General features: G+C 45.2%; 1 protein-coding gene and 1 non-coding gene across 5 annotated transcripts in view; both read right to left on the reverse strand.

Annotated features, from left to right (window-relative positions):
* Positions 1-1,047: 1,047 nt before the first annotated feature.
* Positions 1,048-16,953, reverse strand: part of GCNT1 (glucosaminyl (N-acetyl) transferase 1) — a 58,715-nt gene continuing 42,809 nt past the window's right edge. For 3 of the 4 annotated variants that reach the window (XM_038769379.1, XM_038769378.1, XM_038769377.1), the window contains one exon: positions 9,521-11,645. In XM_038769379.1, the coding sequence (XP_038625307.1) occupies positions 10,253-11,560 (1,308 nt within the window). In that variant the 5' untranslated portion in view covers positions 11,561-11,645 and the 3' untranslated portion in view covers positions 9,521-10,252. Of the gene's footprint in view, positions 1,091-2,088; positions 2,189-9,520; positions 11,646-16,953 lie in introns of those variants that run through there. The other variant, XR_005456587.1, reaches the window with a different exon arrangement.
* LOC119948423 lies at positions 6,586-6,723 on the reverse strand. The gene has a single exon (XR_005456819.1). It is a non-coding gene; the product is annotated as a small nucleolar RNA SNORA7 (small nucleolar RNA).

Consider the following 16,953-nt stretch of genomic DNA (forward strand, 5'->3'; position numbering starts at 1 on the left):
TAAAAACTCAGTGTCGTAGCGCTTAGTACAGTGCTCTGCACACAGTAAGCACTCAATAAATGCGATTTAATGAATGATGTGGCACAACAGACATGATCTCTGTAGGATGTCAGATATAGGAAAAACGCAAGGAGCAGGACAGACTTCCATACAGTTTTTATAGAACTAACAAAGCATTTGGGAAGCAGTGTGGCCGAGTGGAAAAAGCATGAGTATAGGAGTCTGGGAGTCAGAGGATCTGGGTTCTAATCCTGCCTCTGCCAGTTGTCTGCTGTGTGACCCTGGGCAAGTCACTTCACTTCTCTGGGCCTCAGTTTCCTCTACCATAAAATAATAATAATAATAATGGCATTTATTAAGCGCTTACTATGTGCAAGGCACTGTTCTAAGCGCTGGGGAGGTTACAAGGTGATCAGGTTGTCCCACAGGGGAGCTCACAGTCTTAATCCCCATTTTACAGATGAGGTAGCAGGCACAGAGAAGTTAAGTGACTTGCCCAAAGTCACACAGCTGACAATTGGCAGAACTGGGATTTGAACCCATGACCTCTGACTCCAAAGCCCGGGCTCTTTCCACTGAGCCACGCTGCTTCTCTCTAAAATGGGGATTAAATACCTGTTCTCCCTCCAACTTAGACTGTGAACCCCAGGTGGAACAAGGACCTTGTCTGAGCTGATTTAACTTGTATCTACCCCATCGCTTAGAACAACACTTGACACAAAGTAAGCACTTTACCAATACAATAATAGTAATAATAACAATAATAATTTGACCCCATCACTAGATCTGGGCTCTGGCAATTGTTTGGCATTTTTTATGGTATTTGTAAAGTGCTTACTATATAGCAGGTATCATCCTAAATGCTGGGTAGATAAAAGATATCCAGATGACAAGTAGCAGAGTCATTCATTCATTCAATTGTATTTATTGAGCACTTACTGTGTGCAGAGCACTGTACTTGGGAGAGAACAATACAACAATAAACAGACACATTCCCTGCCCACAACAAGAGTCACAATTAGAAGCTAGGTCCTTCTGATTCCCAGGCCTGGGCTCTATCCACCAGGCCAAGCTGCTTCTTGAAGTTACCCTGAAAAGTTGAGCAAAACAGAGAATTATGTTGGAAACATTCCGCATCACTGATAAGGTAAAACAGGGCTGTGTGGTAGGCCCAGACCTGTTCAATCGAAATTATGCAGCCATGCTGGAGGTGGTGGCAAGGTATCTGGATGCTGGCGTTAGATTCTGCAGGAAATTATTCCAACTCAAATGGCTGGCAGCAACTTTGAAAGAACTAGAGACAGTTGTTCAAGAGTTGCTATATGCAGACGGGTATCACCTAGAGGCCAACACCCAGGGATACAAGCAAAGGGAAGCAGTGTGGCCTAATGGATAGAACACAGGCCTGGGAATCAGAAGGACCTGGGTTCTAGTCCCAGCTCTGCCACTTGTCTGCTTTGTGACCTTGGGCAAGCCACTTAACTTCTCCATGACTCAGTTACCTCATCTGTAAAATGGGGATTAAGACTGTGAGCCCAATGTGGGTTAGGGACTATGTTCAACCTAATTAGCTTGTATCTACCCCAGCACTTAGAACAACGCCTGGCACATAGTAAGTGCTTAATACCATTTAAAAAAAAAGGACTGTGAACCACTTTACAGGGTCAGTGCGATGCTTTGGACTGATGATGAAGCTGAAGAGAACATAGGCAATGCATCAGCCGGCACCAAGGAATCTGGATGCAAGTCAGCATGGCTGATCAATCAGATGGGTTTGCTCACATCAGGATCAAACAGAGGCTGGTAGCAGTAGCATTTATTAAGCACTTACCCTGTGCAGAACACTGTACTAACTGCTGGGAGAAAACACACAGGTGGGAATTAAACATAACCCCTGACCTTCGTGGGGCTCACAATCTAAAAGTTTAAGGCAGGGGGGAAGGGATTGGAGGAGTGACGAAACATTAAAACCCAAAATAAATAGACAAAATATGCTCCAAGTCTCGGCGGTAATGGAGGAGTTTGAGAGCCCGCGGGAGAAAGCCAGGAGCAGGGACCCTCGGTGGTGGGAGGGAAGTCGGCCGTTACCTTGGGACTTTTCTCGGTGGGGATGGAAGAGTCCGAGAGCACACAGAAGCAGCTTTTATCCCCAGCCCGGCAGGTACGGAGCATGCCGACAGCGGAGACCCTGGCGGTGGGAGGGAAGGGTGAAGTTACATGGTGTTTTTCTCAGTGGCGTTGGAAAAGTCCAAAAGCCCACAGGAGCGGCTTTCATCCCTAGCCCGGCAGGCATGGAGCAAACCGGGAACGGGGATCCTCAATGGTAGTAGGGAAGGGGACGTTTACACGGTGCTATCCTCAGCAGTGATGGAGGGGTTGGAGAGCACACAGGAGCAGCTTTTATCTCCGGCCCAGCAGGCACGGAGCATGACAGGAGCGGGGACCCTCAGTAGCAGCAGGGAAGACAGCTATTACCATGGTGCTTTTCTTGGCAGCGATGGAAGAGTTAAGAGGGAATACTTACAAAGGAAGAGTTACAGCTAGTGTTGAGTGGCATCATAGATTAGCCATATCCGCCCACGACGTTCATTCACATGAACTTGGCACTAATGGTGAGGTTTGCCCCAGAAGAGTCAGGTCAAAGAGCTTTTTCTTTATAAAAACTAGATCTGTTCCACAGCAACTTTGGCTATTGAGTTATTTAAGGCAGAGCTGCTTAGGCCAGCAGCTCTCTCACTGCACTACCAGTGCCAACTGACATAGGATGGGCTGCCTTGCCCTGTTGGCCGGGCTGCTGGCTGCACTGGACAGACCAAGATTCATCCACCCATCCGTGAACTTTGCAGCTCGATCTCCATGCCATCTTTTGTCACCCCCCACTTGTGTTATGCTAACCTAATTTTCATTAGGTCCTCTCCAACATCTCCAAATCCAACATTTTTTTTTCCAATCACTCTCTCCAGGCTGTCACGTCACTTACCCTCCCCTTCACCCATTACTCAACATGGTCATCCCATGACCTCAGTCCCATTCTGTTCTAGGAGGCGTTGTCCCTTCTTTTTTCCTTTTACTTCCTGCACTTCAGTTCCACATCCTTCTTGTCCCCGGATTTCTTCACCCCTTTTTTACTGTGACTCCATCATTCATGGCTTCTTAGGCCCACTGAGTGCTTCTTGGGGAGGGGGAGGCTGACTGGCTTCAGTGAAACTGCTCTCCTTCTCAGCCCTATTTGCAGGGAAACAATAGAGCATTTTGACAGGAAGCAATAACAGAACATGTTGGGTAGAGCAGCATTCTCTGGGTTCCTTCCCCTCCACCCTTTACAATCATACCAGAATCCCACTGGGCAACCCCAACACAAGTGCAGAGGGAATGGGCCTGTGTGGGGATAAGTATTGGCTGTCAGCACTTCACCACAGCCCCCTTCCTCAGGCCTTCTTCCACACCATAGTCTAGTGCAAAGAGCACGGATGGACATGGGAGTCGGCGTGGACCTGGGTTCTCATCCCAGCTCTGGCACTTGCCACCTGTGTGACCTTGGGCAAGTTACTTAAATTCTCTGGGGCCCAGTTTTCTTGTCTGTAAAATGGAGATAAAAATCCCTGTTCTCCCTTCTACTTAAACTGTCAGCTCCATGTGGGACAAGGACTGTGTCCAGCCTATTATCTTGTATCTATCCCATTGCTCAGTAGTGTTTAGCACATAGCACAAACACCATTATTATCATCACTATTATTACTACTACCATCCCCTCTACTGGAATGGTTTTCCATTTCCCATATGTCAAGCCACCTTTACCCCTTCATTCACTTAGTACAGTGCCAAGCACTTTGTACAGTGCTCTGCACACAGTAAGTGCTCAATAAATAAGAATGAATGAATGAATGAATTCAAAATTCACCTCAGAATTCTCCCCTGGGTTGCCTGCCTGTCATGGACCAATTTAATTATTCCCCTTCAATCTAGCTTCACACCACAGCTCTCCAAGGGGCCACACCAGAAACTTCTCCTAACACACTCCTCAACACCACTGCCGAGCACTCTGCTAGGTGCTTAGGAATGCACGAGACAAGTAAAAGATAATAATAATAATGATGACATTTATTAAGCACTTACTATGTGCAAAGCACTGTTCTAAGCACTGGGGAGGTTACAAGGTGATCAGGTTGTCCCAAGCGGGGTCTCACAGTCTTAATCCCCATTTTACAGATGAGGTAACTGAGGCACAGAGAAGTTAAATGACTTGCCCAAAGTCACACAGCTGACAATTGGTGGAGCCAGGATTTGATGCAGGTCTGGCCCTTGGGAGCTTACAACATAATAGAGTAGATGAGTGGATCCAAATCACTCACTATACTAGAGTTATTAGAATCACAGGAGAGCAGATGCTGAGGAGTAGCGGTTGAGAGCAGGAAGGAAAAGAGTAGAGAGTTGACAGATAAACAGGTATATGCAAGAGGGATATGGTGGTTGAAGGAGTGGCAGGAACAGAAATGTAGGGAGTCAGGGAAAGTCTCTTGGAGGAAGTGACTTTTTGGAAAGATTTTGAAATTGTGAGGGACATGGTTTGACTGAGCCAAGGGGAGAGGGCATTCCAAGCAGAGGGAAAGTCTTGTGCAATACATCAGAGGCAAAAAAGTCACAAGAAAGATGTAGTTGGGTTATCTTAAGGAGTTATGAGGTGGGTTGTGTTTACAATGGAGCCTGTCCCATGGGAGAGAGGTCCCCCATCGCCCCATTCCACTGGAACTCTCATCGACCCCTCTTTCTCCAGATGAGAGGGTGAGGAGGAAGTGGCAGGATGAGGCCTTCTCAGCTTGTACAAGGTTGGGAAGGCTGTAGCTGCTGCCATGACTGTTACTGTTGGACTCTGAACAAGGAGCCAGAGATTCTGCTCCTCTAACCATATGCCCTCGCCCATCCCCTCTCCCCCTCCTTTAGTCTTAGATGGTGAAACTCTCGAGGGCCAGAAACCGTGTCTAACTTTCACCTGAGTATATTTCCCCCCCAGCACATGGTACAGTTCTCTGCACAGACAATCATGGTACATGTTAAGTGCTCACTATGTGCCTAGCACTATGTTAAGAACTGGGGTAGATACACGAAAATCAGGTCACACACAGTTCCTGTCTGACATGGGGTTCTCAGTCGGGGGGGAGTAGGAAACCTGAAATAGCATGCATGTCTCTACTAAATTCACTTTACTAAAGGTTTATATCTTCAGATTAACACTATTCCAACTGTAACGGGCAGGCTACAAAACATGGAACCTGGAGAATATTAGTATTACTCTTAGTACTTTCATCTTTTCAAATGAAAGAATGTAAGACTTTGTGCTAAATTATAAACCCAGGATATTTTTGTTCTGCACACAGTAAGCACTCAATAAATACCACTGATTGATTGCCCCAAGGTCACAAAGCAGATAAGTAGCAGAGTCAGGATTAGAACTCTGGTCCTCTTTGGGAGCATCTTCTGAACCTACAATTTTGGAGATGCTTAAGTTATATTGGCTTAGTTGACCTGATATGTTTTGTTAACTTATAAATGGGTTTATCGTAACTGCAGCAGGCAAAATTAAGATCAGTGTGGGGTATTTTATCGACACCCAGAACACTCCTAAACCAGCTACATAAACTCATTACCGAGGCAGTAGTTCTTTTTTTTTTTTAAGAGAACTATTCCTAAGGAAAGAGCTATTCTTAAGGAAAGATCAGAACCCTGTTTTTCTGACTAAACCAAGGGTCGTTTAGCATGACAAATACTGACCTAGCAAAATGCTACTGAGTTACAAAAACAAAACCAATTATCTCCTCCTGTGCAGATGCTTCTCAGCCAAGCTGCTCCCACACTTTGATGTAATTAAAGACAATGGATGCTATATGTCAACAGCCTCCTCCTCTCAAAGGAAATGCCCAGTTTGCACTGACACTGATTTAGCAGAAACCTGCGTTCATTAATCCATCCCAGACACCTTCAAATGAGCCCCCTCTATGTGAAGTAGCAAATAATAATAATGATAAAATTGCAGTATTTGTTGAGCATTTACTATGTATCAAGCACTGTACTAAGCACTGGGATAGATACAAGATAATCAGGTCCCACATGGGACTCACAGGCTAAGTAGGAGGGAGAACAGGAATTGAATTCCCTTCTTGTAGATGAGGGAACTGAGGCACAAAGAAGTTTAGTGACTCGCCCAAGGTCACACAGCAGGTAAGTGGTGGAATCAGGATTAGAACCCACGTCCTCTGACTCTCAGGTCCATATTCTTTCCACTAAGCCATGCTGCTGCTTAGTTGCTCCTGCAGTTGACCAAAGAAACCCCAAATGTTCATCCAACAATTATCAATTGGTTTTGTCTTGTATTATGCTGTCAAGTAATCTCTGACCCGTAGTGACTCCCTGGACACATCTCTCCCAGAATGCCTCACCTCTGTCTGCAATCGTTCTGGTAGTGTATCCACAGAATTTTTTTGGTAAAAATACAGAAGTGGTTTACCATTGCCTTCTTCCGTGCAGTAAACTTGAGTCTCCTCCCTCAACTCTCTCCATGCCACTGCTGCCCAGCACAGGTGAGTTTTGACTTGCAGCAGATTGCCTTCCATTCGCTAGCCACTGCCCAAGCTAGGAATGGGATGGGCATGCTTCTTCTCGACTCTCCCTCCCGTAGTCAAGACTGGTAGAGTACTGGAAACTCTCCAGGCATGATCCTGAGAGGGGATCAATTGGTTCAAATGGTTATTTACATAATTCATTCTCAGACCACCACATTGTGGTCATGGTTTCAAAATAGTTTTAATTATATTAGGTATTTCAGAAAGCAGAACATCTGCCTCCAGGTTATAAAACTCCAGCCCAATAAAAACAACGTATGGCCTTTCCACCAAATTTATTAAATGAAACCTTACTAAGAACCACCCAAGAACATGGAAACAATTCTCCACCTGCCCACAAAAATTGAACAATACTGGCACATCCCTGGGAAGAAATGAACTGGAGAGTAAAATCTTCAATGTCAACTCCTGGATAATCCAACACCTTCAGTGACATCTTCCATTTTAAACAGTCTTTGAGTTGGGTCAAATTCTTCATCATAGTTGCTCAAGTGATTTGTATGCTAGCACTTTCCTGGAAGGAACGTACTCAAAAATATACACAACCATCTGGTTCCTCTTTATCTTTTGGCTAGGAGGCATCCCTCCAATCCCAAATCCTAGCAACCTGAAGCATGAACACAGCTACTTAGGCTGGTCCACAAATTTCTGGGATGTTTCCACAGAAAAGAGGAGGGAGTAGTGGGCTTAAACTGCGTTACAGATACTGCTCCTTATACAGTGCACTGTTCCATTTCTGAGCGGGCCTGACTTGGGATAAAACCAACATATCCAACAGTTTGTTTTATACTTCTGGAAAGAAGGAACAAAATCCCCATGAACCTGTTCATTTCTTGAAATGAAAACAATTATTTACACTCCTTTCATAGAATGAGTTGGACTTAGTTGTACATGTCACATTTGGCCCCCCTTTTAAATATGACATTTGTGCAATTTTTTTTTAAAGGAAAACATTTAGCCAGAGTTGAGTGGACTTTAGGAATATGGTTTTGTTTTTTTCCTATATTAGAATGGCTAGCTGAAACCTTGCTGTTAATGAAACAGGAACAGGGAGGGGTGGGGAGTGAAAACTGCCTGAAGGTTGGATGAGATAGCTTTTGAGGTGGCTGTAGAAACTCAAACTAGAGCCAAATAGTTTCTCCCAAAATTCCCCACAGGCAGAAATCAATATCTGTTCGTTCAATGCACCGGACAGCATACCTGCAGTACTACTTACACACTTGGTCTCTATTGTTAAATTTTCTAAAAAGGAGTTAAAAAAAAATCTCTTATCAGCTGTCATTGATGTCCTATAAGGTTAAGTGTTAGAAAGGGAATAGCCTACTCCAGTGGATTTTTCCCCGCTCTCCACTTGTATTCCAGAGCAGTCACTCTGCAGTACTGTGGTATGGTTTTAAAATAATGCACCAAATTTGGGCACTGGTTCAAAATCCCAGGCTGTCAGTACCATCCACAACCATGAACAGGATGAGATAGCTGATCAGAGACTGACAGGCATTTGAAAACAAACCAGATCTAACCCACTTAATTCACTAAGTAATGAAACAACATTGAAAGTGAGGTACCACATGATTTTGGGCCTCAGCAAAAATCATTTTGGCCTCATTTTGAATTCCTTTCATGCTCATTTCCCATCGGTGCCAAACCCTTCCCCTCCCTCTGACCCCTTGCCCAAAATTTAGTCTTCAGAATAAGCTAAATACCCAGTTCCCCAACTTGCTTATCTTCAAGCTGCTCAAACAAATCCACAACCACAAGAGATGGGCAAGACCCAGGGACAGATCGGGGTGAAAATGTGGGTTAGGCAACTAAAGTGACCTTTGTGAGTGGAAGCAGACAAGGAATGTGTGAAAAGGAGGGAGTAGGCTGTGAATGACTAGGCAAGCTTGCTTGACTGACTGTGTATGACAGAGGCAAGGTGACGGTCTATTTTCAAGTGGTTTGGGACAAGAAAAAGGAGGGTTGATCCAATCTGGTCTTACAGGTTGAGTATGAATAAAGAGGGGATGTGGTTCAGGGGCTAGTCCATCTCCATTCACATCCATAGATGGAGAGGGTCCATAGTTTCCACCCTATTTATTTTGTTGAGTTGTGTTCACCTCTTCATGAGAAATTGCTTCATTTCCTCTGGCTCCTTCCTCCTCCTCATAAGGTTCTGCTCTGTCTGATGTTATCTGTGATTACTATAAATACAAGCGATGAGTGCAACAACTGACAGGGTTTCCATAAAGGGGAAAATATCCCTTCCCTAAAATGTCAATGTTCTCAATTTTTGTGGTGAATGGCATGAGGGTGGGGGAGTGACCTGTCATCTGGGCTGGTTTCTCGTGATCTGGAGAAGTTTGGGGCTGTGTTGTTGGCTGGGGTGAGGAAATAACAGGAAGAGTTGGTGATAGGGTGGGCCCAGAAATGGAAGAAGGACCAAGAGGAGTCACCCACCACCAGAGCCTATGTCACTAGCAGCAAAGCTGGGGAGCAAGCTGAAGTAGCGAAGGGTTTGCCCAAGCCTGGGGGGAGATGAAAGGAAGGGACAATCGGGACAGGTAGGAGGCTACCCAAAACTGGCAGCCTGGGAGAGGAAGGAAGAGGGAAAAGGGGGGAAGGGTGAGGAGGGGAGGTCAAAAGAGAGATGGGAGGACAGCGAGGAAGAGAAGGAAGGGAGTTGAGAGAGAGAGTGGGGAGGAAAGTGAGGAGCTGAAGCAACCGAGGCCATCAGAGCCCTGCAAGAAGCACAAGTTCTGGGAGCAGATATTGCTGAAGGGACAAGGTGAAAAAGGGTCCTCTCCCTGCTTCTTCTTACTGTTTTTTCTCTTTCCCTCCTTACTTTTCCCCAAGGACAGAAGATGCCCAGAAAAGTGTAAACCAAATCAGGCACTTAAGATTTAAAATAAAATACTCCCTGAGAAGAAAAACATACACGGTGTTAACAGAAATGAAATCACATTTTCCAAGGTTCATTTAGAATTTAACGTATTTGCATCAAATCAAATAGGCACACCGATTTATTTCGGGAAGAGCCACATTATCCTCCCAATTGGTTTGTTACTTTTAAATTTACATTCCAAAGTTCTCCTTAGAGTTTTGACAATGACCAAATCCCCTTGTGTTTAAAGCTCTGCTGATTAAAAAGTCCCTGAGCTCATTTAGAAGGTAATGAACTTAAGCTCTGCTCATCTAGCTACTTGCCCTGACAATTGCCACCTGCAGCGTCCCCTCTTCCCTCTCCTGCAACAGCAGAGTTGTATTATCAGAGACTCTTGGAAAAAACAGGCAAACACACACAGATGAACAGAACCTAGGTTTACTCCACTGGCTCTCATCCAAATCCTTCAAAAGGAACTGGGAGATAGCAGAGAGTTATTTTCTGGTTTCTCGTAGAGGCAAGACCTGGACTTTTCACAAGTTTGATATTTTGGGGATACCACTTATATTTTGGAGGTGTTTCTCTTCCAAATGAATGTGTTGGAAGTTACTCAGATGAATACCAGCACGTCCCTCCCTAGACTGTCTTTCTGAGGCTCACGCCGGAGCTGAGAGTGAAGTAGTGAACATTTTTGCCCATCCTTGTTATTTCATTTATTTCTTTTTGGCAGCCTTATCCTGTTCAAGCTATGTACCAAGCACAAGATAGCACGTTACTGTTTGGGCAGATTCAGAGCTTTATGTCTCACGTACTCCTCTAGGCACTGGACTGCATAGGAGTCAACGTCAGTATCAAACTTGTTGGCAAAGAAGTGGTGTTTCCGTAACATCCAGCTCAAGTCTCCCACTCCAAACACGCACACAGAGCGGACGTGAATCCCCTGGCATGGTGGATACGGAGCCCCCTTGGAAACATCTCCTTCAAAGTAATGCCACTTCACAAACCTGGCGACCGCGTGCATATCCGAAACGTCATACTTATTGCTGGAAGAAAGCGCCCCAGGAACTTCGGGGATTCTTTGAATGGTGGCCCACAAGTATTCATCAGGGCTGTAGGTATCTTTAGCCCACGCGATGAGCTTAAGTACTTTGCTACTCTCCAGCACAAACTCTACGTATCTTCTGCTGACCACAAAATAGGCGCTGCCAGAAAAGATAGGCGTACCGAGAGGTGGGGGCTGTTTGTCGCGTCCCATGTTCTTCAGTTTGCCATCGACAATCTCATAATGCTTCTTCCACCTGACTTCCTTGTTCAAAGGCATTTTCTCTGTTTCTAAGCTGTTTTCACCCCTTAAGGACTTTAACTTCTCTACAATTTCCAGGTTGGTCTTCATGGGGAAATCCATGCCACAGAGATTGATCAAATATTTCCAGTTTGTACTCTTTCTGTAGAGATCTTTCATGCAGTTGAGGTCTGCCTGCACTCTGCTCCACGACGCGTACACGACACTCTCCAGTTGACTTGCAATGAAGACATTGTCGAAGCAAGATGCAATTCCCTTCACTGCAGCTAAAAAGGATTCGGGAGATTTTTTGTCAACATGGATGCAGTAATAATTCTGGGGGGCGTAGATGGACCTTAGGAGTCGGTCAAGCATTTCAATTTTATGGTAAACCACTATGGAATAGGCAACCGGAAACTCTGCCTCTTCCTTACTAAGGGGTTCCAGAATATACTTGCGCTTCTTGGTGAAAAAGGCGCAATCTTTGGTCATATTTATGTAGTCGGATGTAGTCCACCGAGGGCGATTTCTGAATCTCACTGTGAGCATTTCAAGCTTTGCTTTCAGGATTTCATCTTCATCGCCCTGTAAAATTTTGCTGCAATTGATATTGTTGTTAGGACCATCTCCTCTGAACTCCAAATGTTTTTGGTTTAAAAAGCTGATCTTTTGGTGAATCTTTCGAACCGAGAAGAAGGTCACTAGAGTAAACGCCAGGAGGACCAGGAAAAAGTGTTTAAAGTGACAGTGACGAAGCTTCCTCTTCAGCATTTCAGACATCGGGGCTCTGGCCACCATTAATCTCTTTCTTGTATGCCCTTGGATTTGTTAGTGTGCATCTATCAGAGGCGCAAGGTCACCTGAGGATGCCTGGAGAAAAGCCCTATGAGAAAATTTAAATAATTTCAACTTTCAACTAAGCAGAATTTTCCTCTCACATTCACTCATCCTGTGCAATTAACAAAACGCTAGAGTATTTATTATTATATTTATAGTATCATTATTTATAATTAAGTGGCATTGTAATTATATAATAATAATAATTGTGGTATTTGTTAAGTGCTTACCATATGCCAAGCACTGTGCTGAGCACTGAGGTAGATACCTGATAATGAGATCAGACCCAATCCCTATCCCAAATAAGATTCACAGAAGGGGGAGGGAGAACAGGTATTTCATCCTCATTTTACAAATGAGGAAACAGAAGCCAAGAGAAGTGAAGTGACTTTCCCCAAGGCCACACAACAGGCAAGTGGCAGTGCTGGTAACAAAATCTTTCTTTCTCAAAAACTATTTTGCTGTGGCTGCATATGTTTGCTATTACTATTGTTTTTAATAATAGTCATAACGGGTGGTATTTGTTAAGGGCTTACATCAAGCACTGTTCTCAGCACTGGAGTGGATACAAGGTAATCAGGTTGGACACAGTGTCTGCCCATCACAGGGTTGGTTCATATCCTAAATAGGAGGGAGAACAGGTATTGAATCCCATTATTACAGATGAGAAAACTGAGGAACAAATAAATTAAGTGACTTGCTAAAGGTCCCACAGCAGGTAAGTGGCAGAGCCAGGATTAGAACCCCAGTCCTCTGGTTCTCGGGCTTGTGCTCTTCCCATTACATTGTTAGGCAAATAAGTCCATAATAAATGGCAAAAAACTAAATATTAAAACAAAAACATTGACCATTTTATTTTCATTACTTGATTCAGCACTAGAGCACTTGCGAGCACATCCTTACACTCTGTCATTTCCTCTTTCTGTAATTTATTGTAATGTTCATCTACCTTCTAGTCTGTAAACTTTTTTTTTTAAATGGTACTCATTTGGCATATGCTATTTTCCAGGCACTCTAAGTTATGGGAGAGATACAAAATAATCTGATTGGACACAATCTCTGTCCCACATGGGGTTCACAGTCAGAGGGAGGAAGATTTAATCTCTATTTTACAGATGAGATCATTTAGGCCCAGAAAAGCAAAGTGATTGGCTCAAGGTCACACAGCAGACGAGTGGCAGAGCTGGGATTACAACAGCTCCTGCTATATAGCCCTTAGGTTTTGAGCCCCCTGAGGGACAGGGATCATGTCTAATTCCCACCTGTATATTTTCCCCAGCATTTAGAACAGTGTCCTGCACCCAGTAAGTGTTTAATACTATGACTACTACTAGATTGAGGGTATTCAAACTACCCTTCCCCCCATTCCTTCTGTTCTCCTCTTTGTCCAGCAGTTAGGGTCAATCTAGAACAGTGCTTGGCACATAGTAAGTGCTTAACATACACCATCATCATCATTATTAATAAACAAATGCCTGTCACTAGTGGGTCACTAATTGGTCACTGCTAAAGAGACAGCACATTAAGTGGGGTGGTGAGTCAAGGAGCAGAATTACTTGTGAATACAGTAGTTCTCAGGAATGAGCTCTGGGAAACAGTGGTCCCAGGAGAATGCATTGATTCCCACAACACGGAGTCTTGCTGTCTGCTGGAAGTCATGGGCCACAACTCATCAGTCTGGGCAGGTTGGCATTCACTTATAATAATAATGATAATTATGGTATTTGTTAAGTGCTTACTAGGTGCAAAGCATTGTTCTAAGCACTGGGATAGATCTAAGCACTGGGATAGAGACAAGCTAATCAGGTTGGACACAGTCCATGTCCCACATGGGGCTCACGGTCTTAATCCCCATTTAACAGATGAGGTGTCTGAGGCCCAGAAGTGAAGTGACTTGCCCAAGGTCACAGAGCAGTTAAGTGGCAGAGTCAGGATTAGAACCCAGATCCTTTCGACTCCCAGACCCTTGCTCTATCCACTAGGCCACACAGCTTCTCACTTGCAAACTGTAGTTTGACCTCCCCTGCCAAGGAAGTTGGTTCCTGAGGAAAGCAAACCACTGAAGAACCCGGCCCATGTCCAGATTCTTCCACCCTTCAGACCTTTACTCTGCTGGCAAGTTTTCCAAAAAATCAACCAATCGCGTTGATTGAATGCTTCGCTTAGTACAGTGTTCTGCACACAGTATGCGCTCAATAAATATGATTGAATGAACTCTGTTCAGAGCACAGTTCTAAGCACTTGGGTGAGTACAACAGAGTGGGTAGACTCATTACCTGCCCACAGCAAGTTTAAAATTCAAGATCTTTTAAAATTTCAAGAATTGACCCAGCATGTCGCTCAGTGTGATTCGTCGTCATAATGAGGGAGGTAGCTTAGTTTCATAGGCACAATCGATAAACCACCCCACTCCAGATTTTTTGAGATTTTGACCTGTCTTAAAATGTAACGCAATACTGGGATGAGCACTGGAATTCTGAGCGGCTGCTCGGTGTCTGGTGTCTCTGCCAGGTGCAGAGTTCTTTGGTTTTTGAAAATAAATTCCTATATGAAAAGGTGTGGTTTGTAATATGAGGATTAGTTCAACCTCTGACTGATCGGTCCTGTGGTTAGGGCTGTCCCTAGAGAAGGGCCAGTTGGGAGGACTTGTTCCAGGCTCTGCCCCTTCCCGGCAAGCGAGACTCTGGGATAGGGTGGGGCCTCTCTGGGAAGGCAGCAGCAGCGGCAGCAGGTCTGATCATCTCCATTGCAGACCAGCAACAGAGTCAGAACTAGGACATGTGGACAAACAACTGTCACTGATGTTAGACCGTGTTGTCTCCCTGTGAGTCCTGCTATTGCACAAACATCGATCATGACGTGTCGGTGTGCAGTGGCGGGGAGCCAAGGAAATCCAAACTTACCACTCACTACCAGTCTCTGGAGAGTTAAATAGGGTTGGGGGAGCAGTTAGGTATTAGCTGATGAGGTTACAAGCGGGACTTCTATGCTTTAAACCCTGCACCTCCCAAGGGACAGCTCTAGGGTGGCTACCTGTTTTCTACATAAGGAAGTTTGGTTCTGCTGTTCATTTCTGTGGAAACCAGGCCCACTTAGTCCCAGACTCTGAGTGCAGTCCACACAATGATTCAATGGTTCTTTCTGAAAACAGATTTCTTAAACATGCTGAGCAGCTAATAGTGGTGATGTCAGCATTTGGCCTCTTAAAAGAAAGCTCTGTGAAAGCTCAGTCTAGACTGTGAGTGGCTGGCTGGAGGGATCATCTTCCTGAAACGGTGCTTGGCACCCAATTCTCCACTCCTCAAAAACCTCCATAGACAACCCACCTCCATCTACATCAAGCAAAAACACCTCACAATTGGCTTTGAGGCTCTCCAGTAGCTTTACCTATCAATCAGTGGTATTTATTGAGCACTTACTCTGTGCAGAGCTCCACAGTTTTCCCCATTTTACATATCTGCTCTTTTCACCTGCAACCTTCCAGTGTGGCCTAGTGGAGAGAGCATAGGCCAGGGAGTCAGATGACCTGGGTTCTAATCCTGTTTCTGCGAGTTGCCTTGTGTGTGTCCCTGGGCAAGTCACTTACCTTCTCTGGGCCTCAGTTTCCTCATCTGTAAAATGGGGATTCGATATCAGTTCTCCCTCCCCACTAGACTGTGAGCATCCTGTGGGACAGGGACTGTGTCCGACCTGATTAACTTGTAGCTACCTCAGTGCTTAGAACAGTGCCAGACACATAGTAAGCAATAAATACAATAATAATGATAACTCTTTCTTAGCTCATCTTCTAACTGAATCTAGCTCTCAACTTTCCCACCTCCTACCCCTCAGATTGTTCTACCATCCTGGAGCTCCATTCCCTTGCCCCCAAATCTGCCAGACCACAGCTCTCCCCCCTCCTCAAAACCCTCCTAAAACCGTACTTCCCCCAGCAAGCCTTCTGTCAAACTAACAGTATCCTTAGCTCTTTGCATTTTACTTCTATCCTCAGCACTTCTGTACACATGTACATTTCTTTGTATATTTATTCATTTCCTCAACTAGTTTATTCTGGTAGAGTTGTACTACTTCTGGCTTTATCCTTGTTCTTCCTCCAGCTCCCATGTTTGGTAAATAACAGCTGGGAAGGTCAGAAGCAGTGCCAGAGCCCGTGGCTGGCTCCCACTGACCGGACAGCTGTGCCGCCTCATCGGTAGTCATCATCCTGAGGACTCAAACCTATCCTGCCTTGCCATATCGTGGTGGGAAAGTCAGCTGCAGCACCAGATTGAGCCTCCACAAAATGTAGAACAAGGAGTAGGCTGTGGTAGCTGCTGGGAAGAAACTGTTAATCTGCCACCTCCACTCTGCACCACCAAGGGCACCCGTTGTGGACATGCTCTTTGCAAACAGCTGCAGCTGAGCAACCTCAAGGTACTCCGCCCCCCCCACAACCGACTACTAATACCTACTAATTTTTGTCTCTCTCCCTTATGAGATCTCTAAGAACAGGAACTGTGTCATGTTCCTGTAGTGCTCTCTCTCCCAAGCACTTAGTACAGTGCTACACAATAGGCACTCAGATACAAACAGTTTATTCAAATATAAAAATAGGCTAGCATGTAGATTTCCCAGATTTCTCTACTTGCTCATCTGCATTTAGCCTTTTTCCCCATTACAATGTAGCCATTCCTGCCTCCTGAGAACCCGCTTTTCAGCCATCTCAGCAGCCCCATGACACATCCCAAATTGAGGGATTAACCCTGCTCGTTCAAGCTCTCATCCTATCCCGTCTGGACTACTGCATCAGACTTCTCTCTGATCTCCCATCCTCGTGTCTCTCCCCACTTCAATCCATACTTCATACTGCTGCCCGGATTGTCTTTGTCCAGAAACGCTCTGGACATGTTACTCCCCTCCTCAAAAATCTCCGGTGGCTACCAATCAATCTGCGCATCAGGCAGAAACTCCTCACCCTCGGCTTCAAGGCTCTCCATCACCTCGCCCCCTCCTACCTCACCTCCCTTCTCTCCTTCTACAGCCCACCCCGCACCCTCCGCTCCTCTGCCACTAAGCTCCTCACCGTACCTCGTTCTCGCCTGTCCCGCCATCGACCCCCGGCCCACGTCATCCCCCAGGCCTGGAATGCCCTCCCTCTGCCCATCCACTAAGCTAGCTCTCTTCCTCCCTTCAAGGCCCTACTGAGAGCTCACCTCCTCCAGGAGGCCTTCCCAGTCTGAGCCCCTTCCTTCCTCTCCCCTTCGTCCCCCTCTCCATCCCCCTCATCTTACCTCCTTCCCTTCCCCACAGCACCTGTATATATGTATATATGTTTGTACATATTTATTACTCTATTTATTTTACTTGTACATATC

The sequence above is a fragment of the Tachyglossus aculeatus genome, chromosome X4, assembly GCF_015852505.1.
Source record: "Tachyglossus aculeatus isolate mTacAcu1 chromosome X4, mTacAcu1.pri, whole genome shotgun sequence".
In the NCBI taxonomy this organism is placed as follows: domain Eukaryota; kingdom Metazoa; phylum Chordata; class Mammalia; order Monotremata; family Tachyglossidae; genus Tachyglossus; species Tachyglossus aculeatus.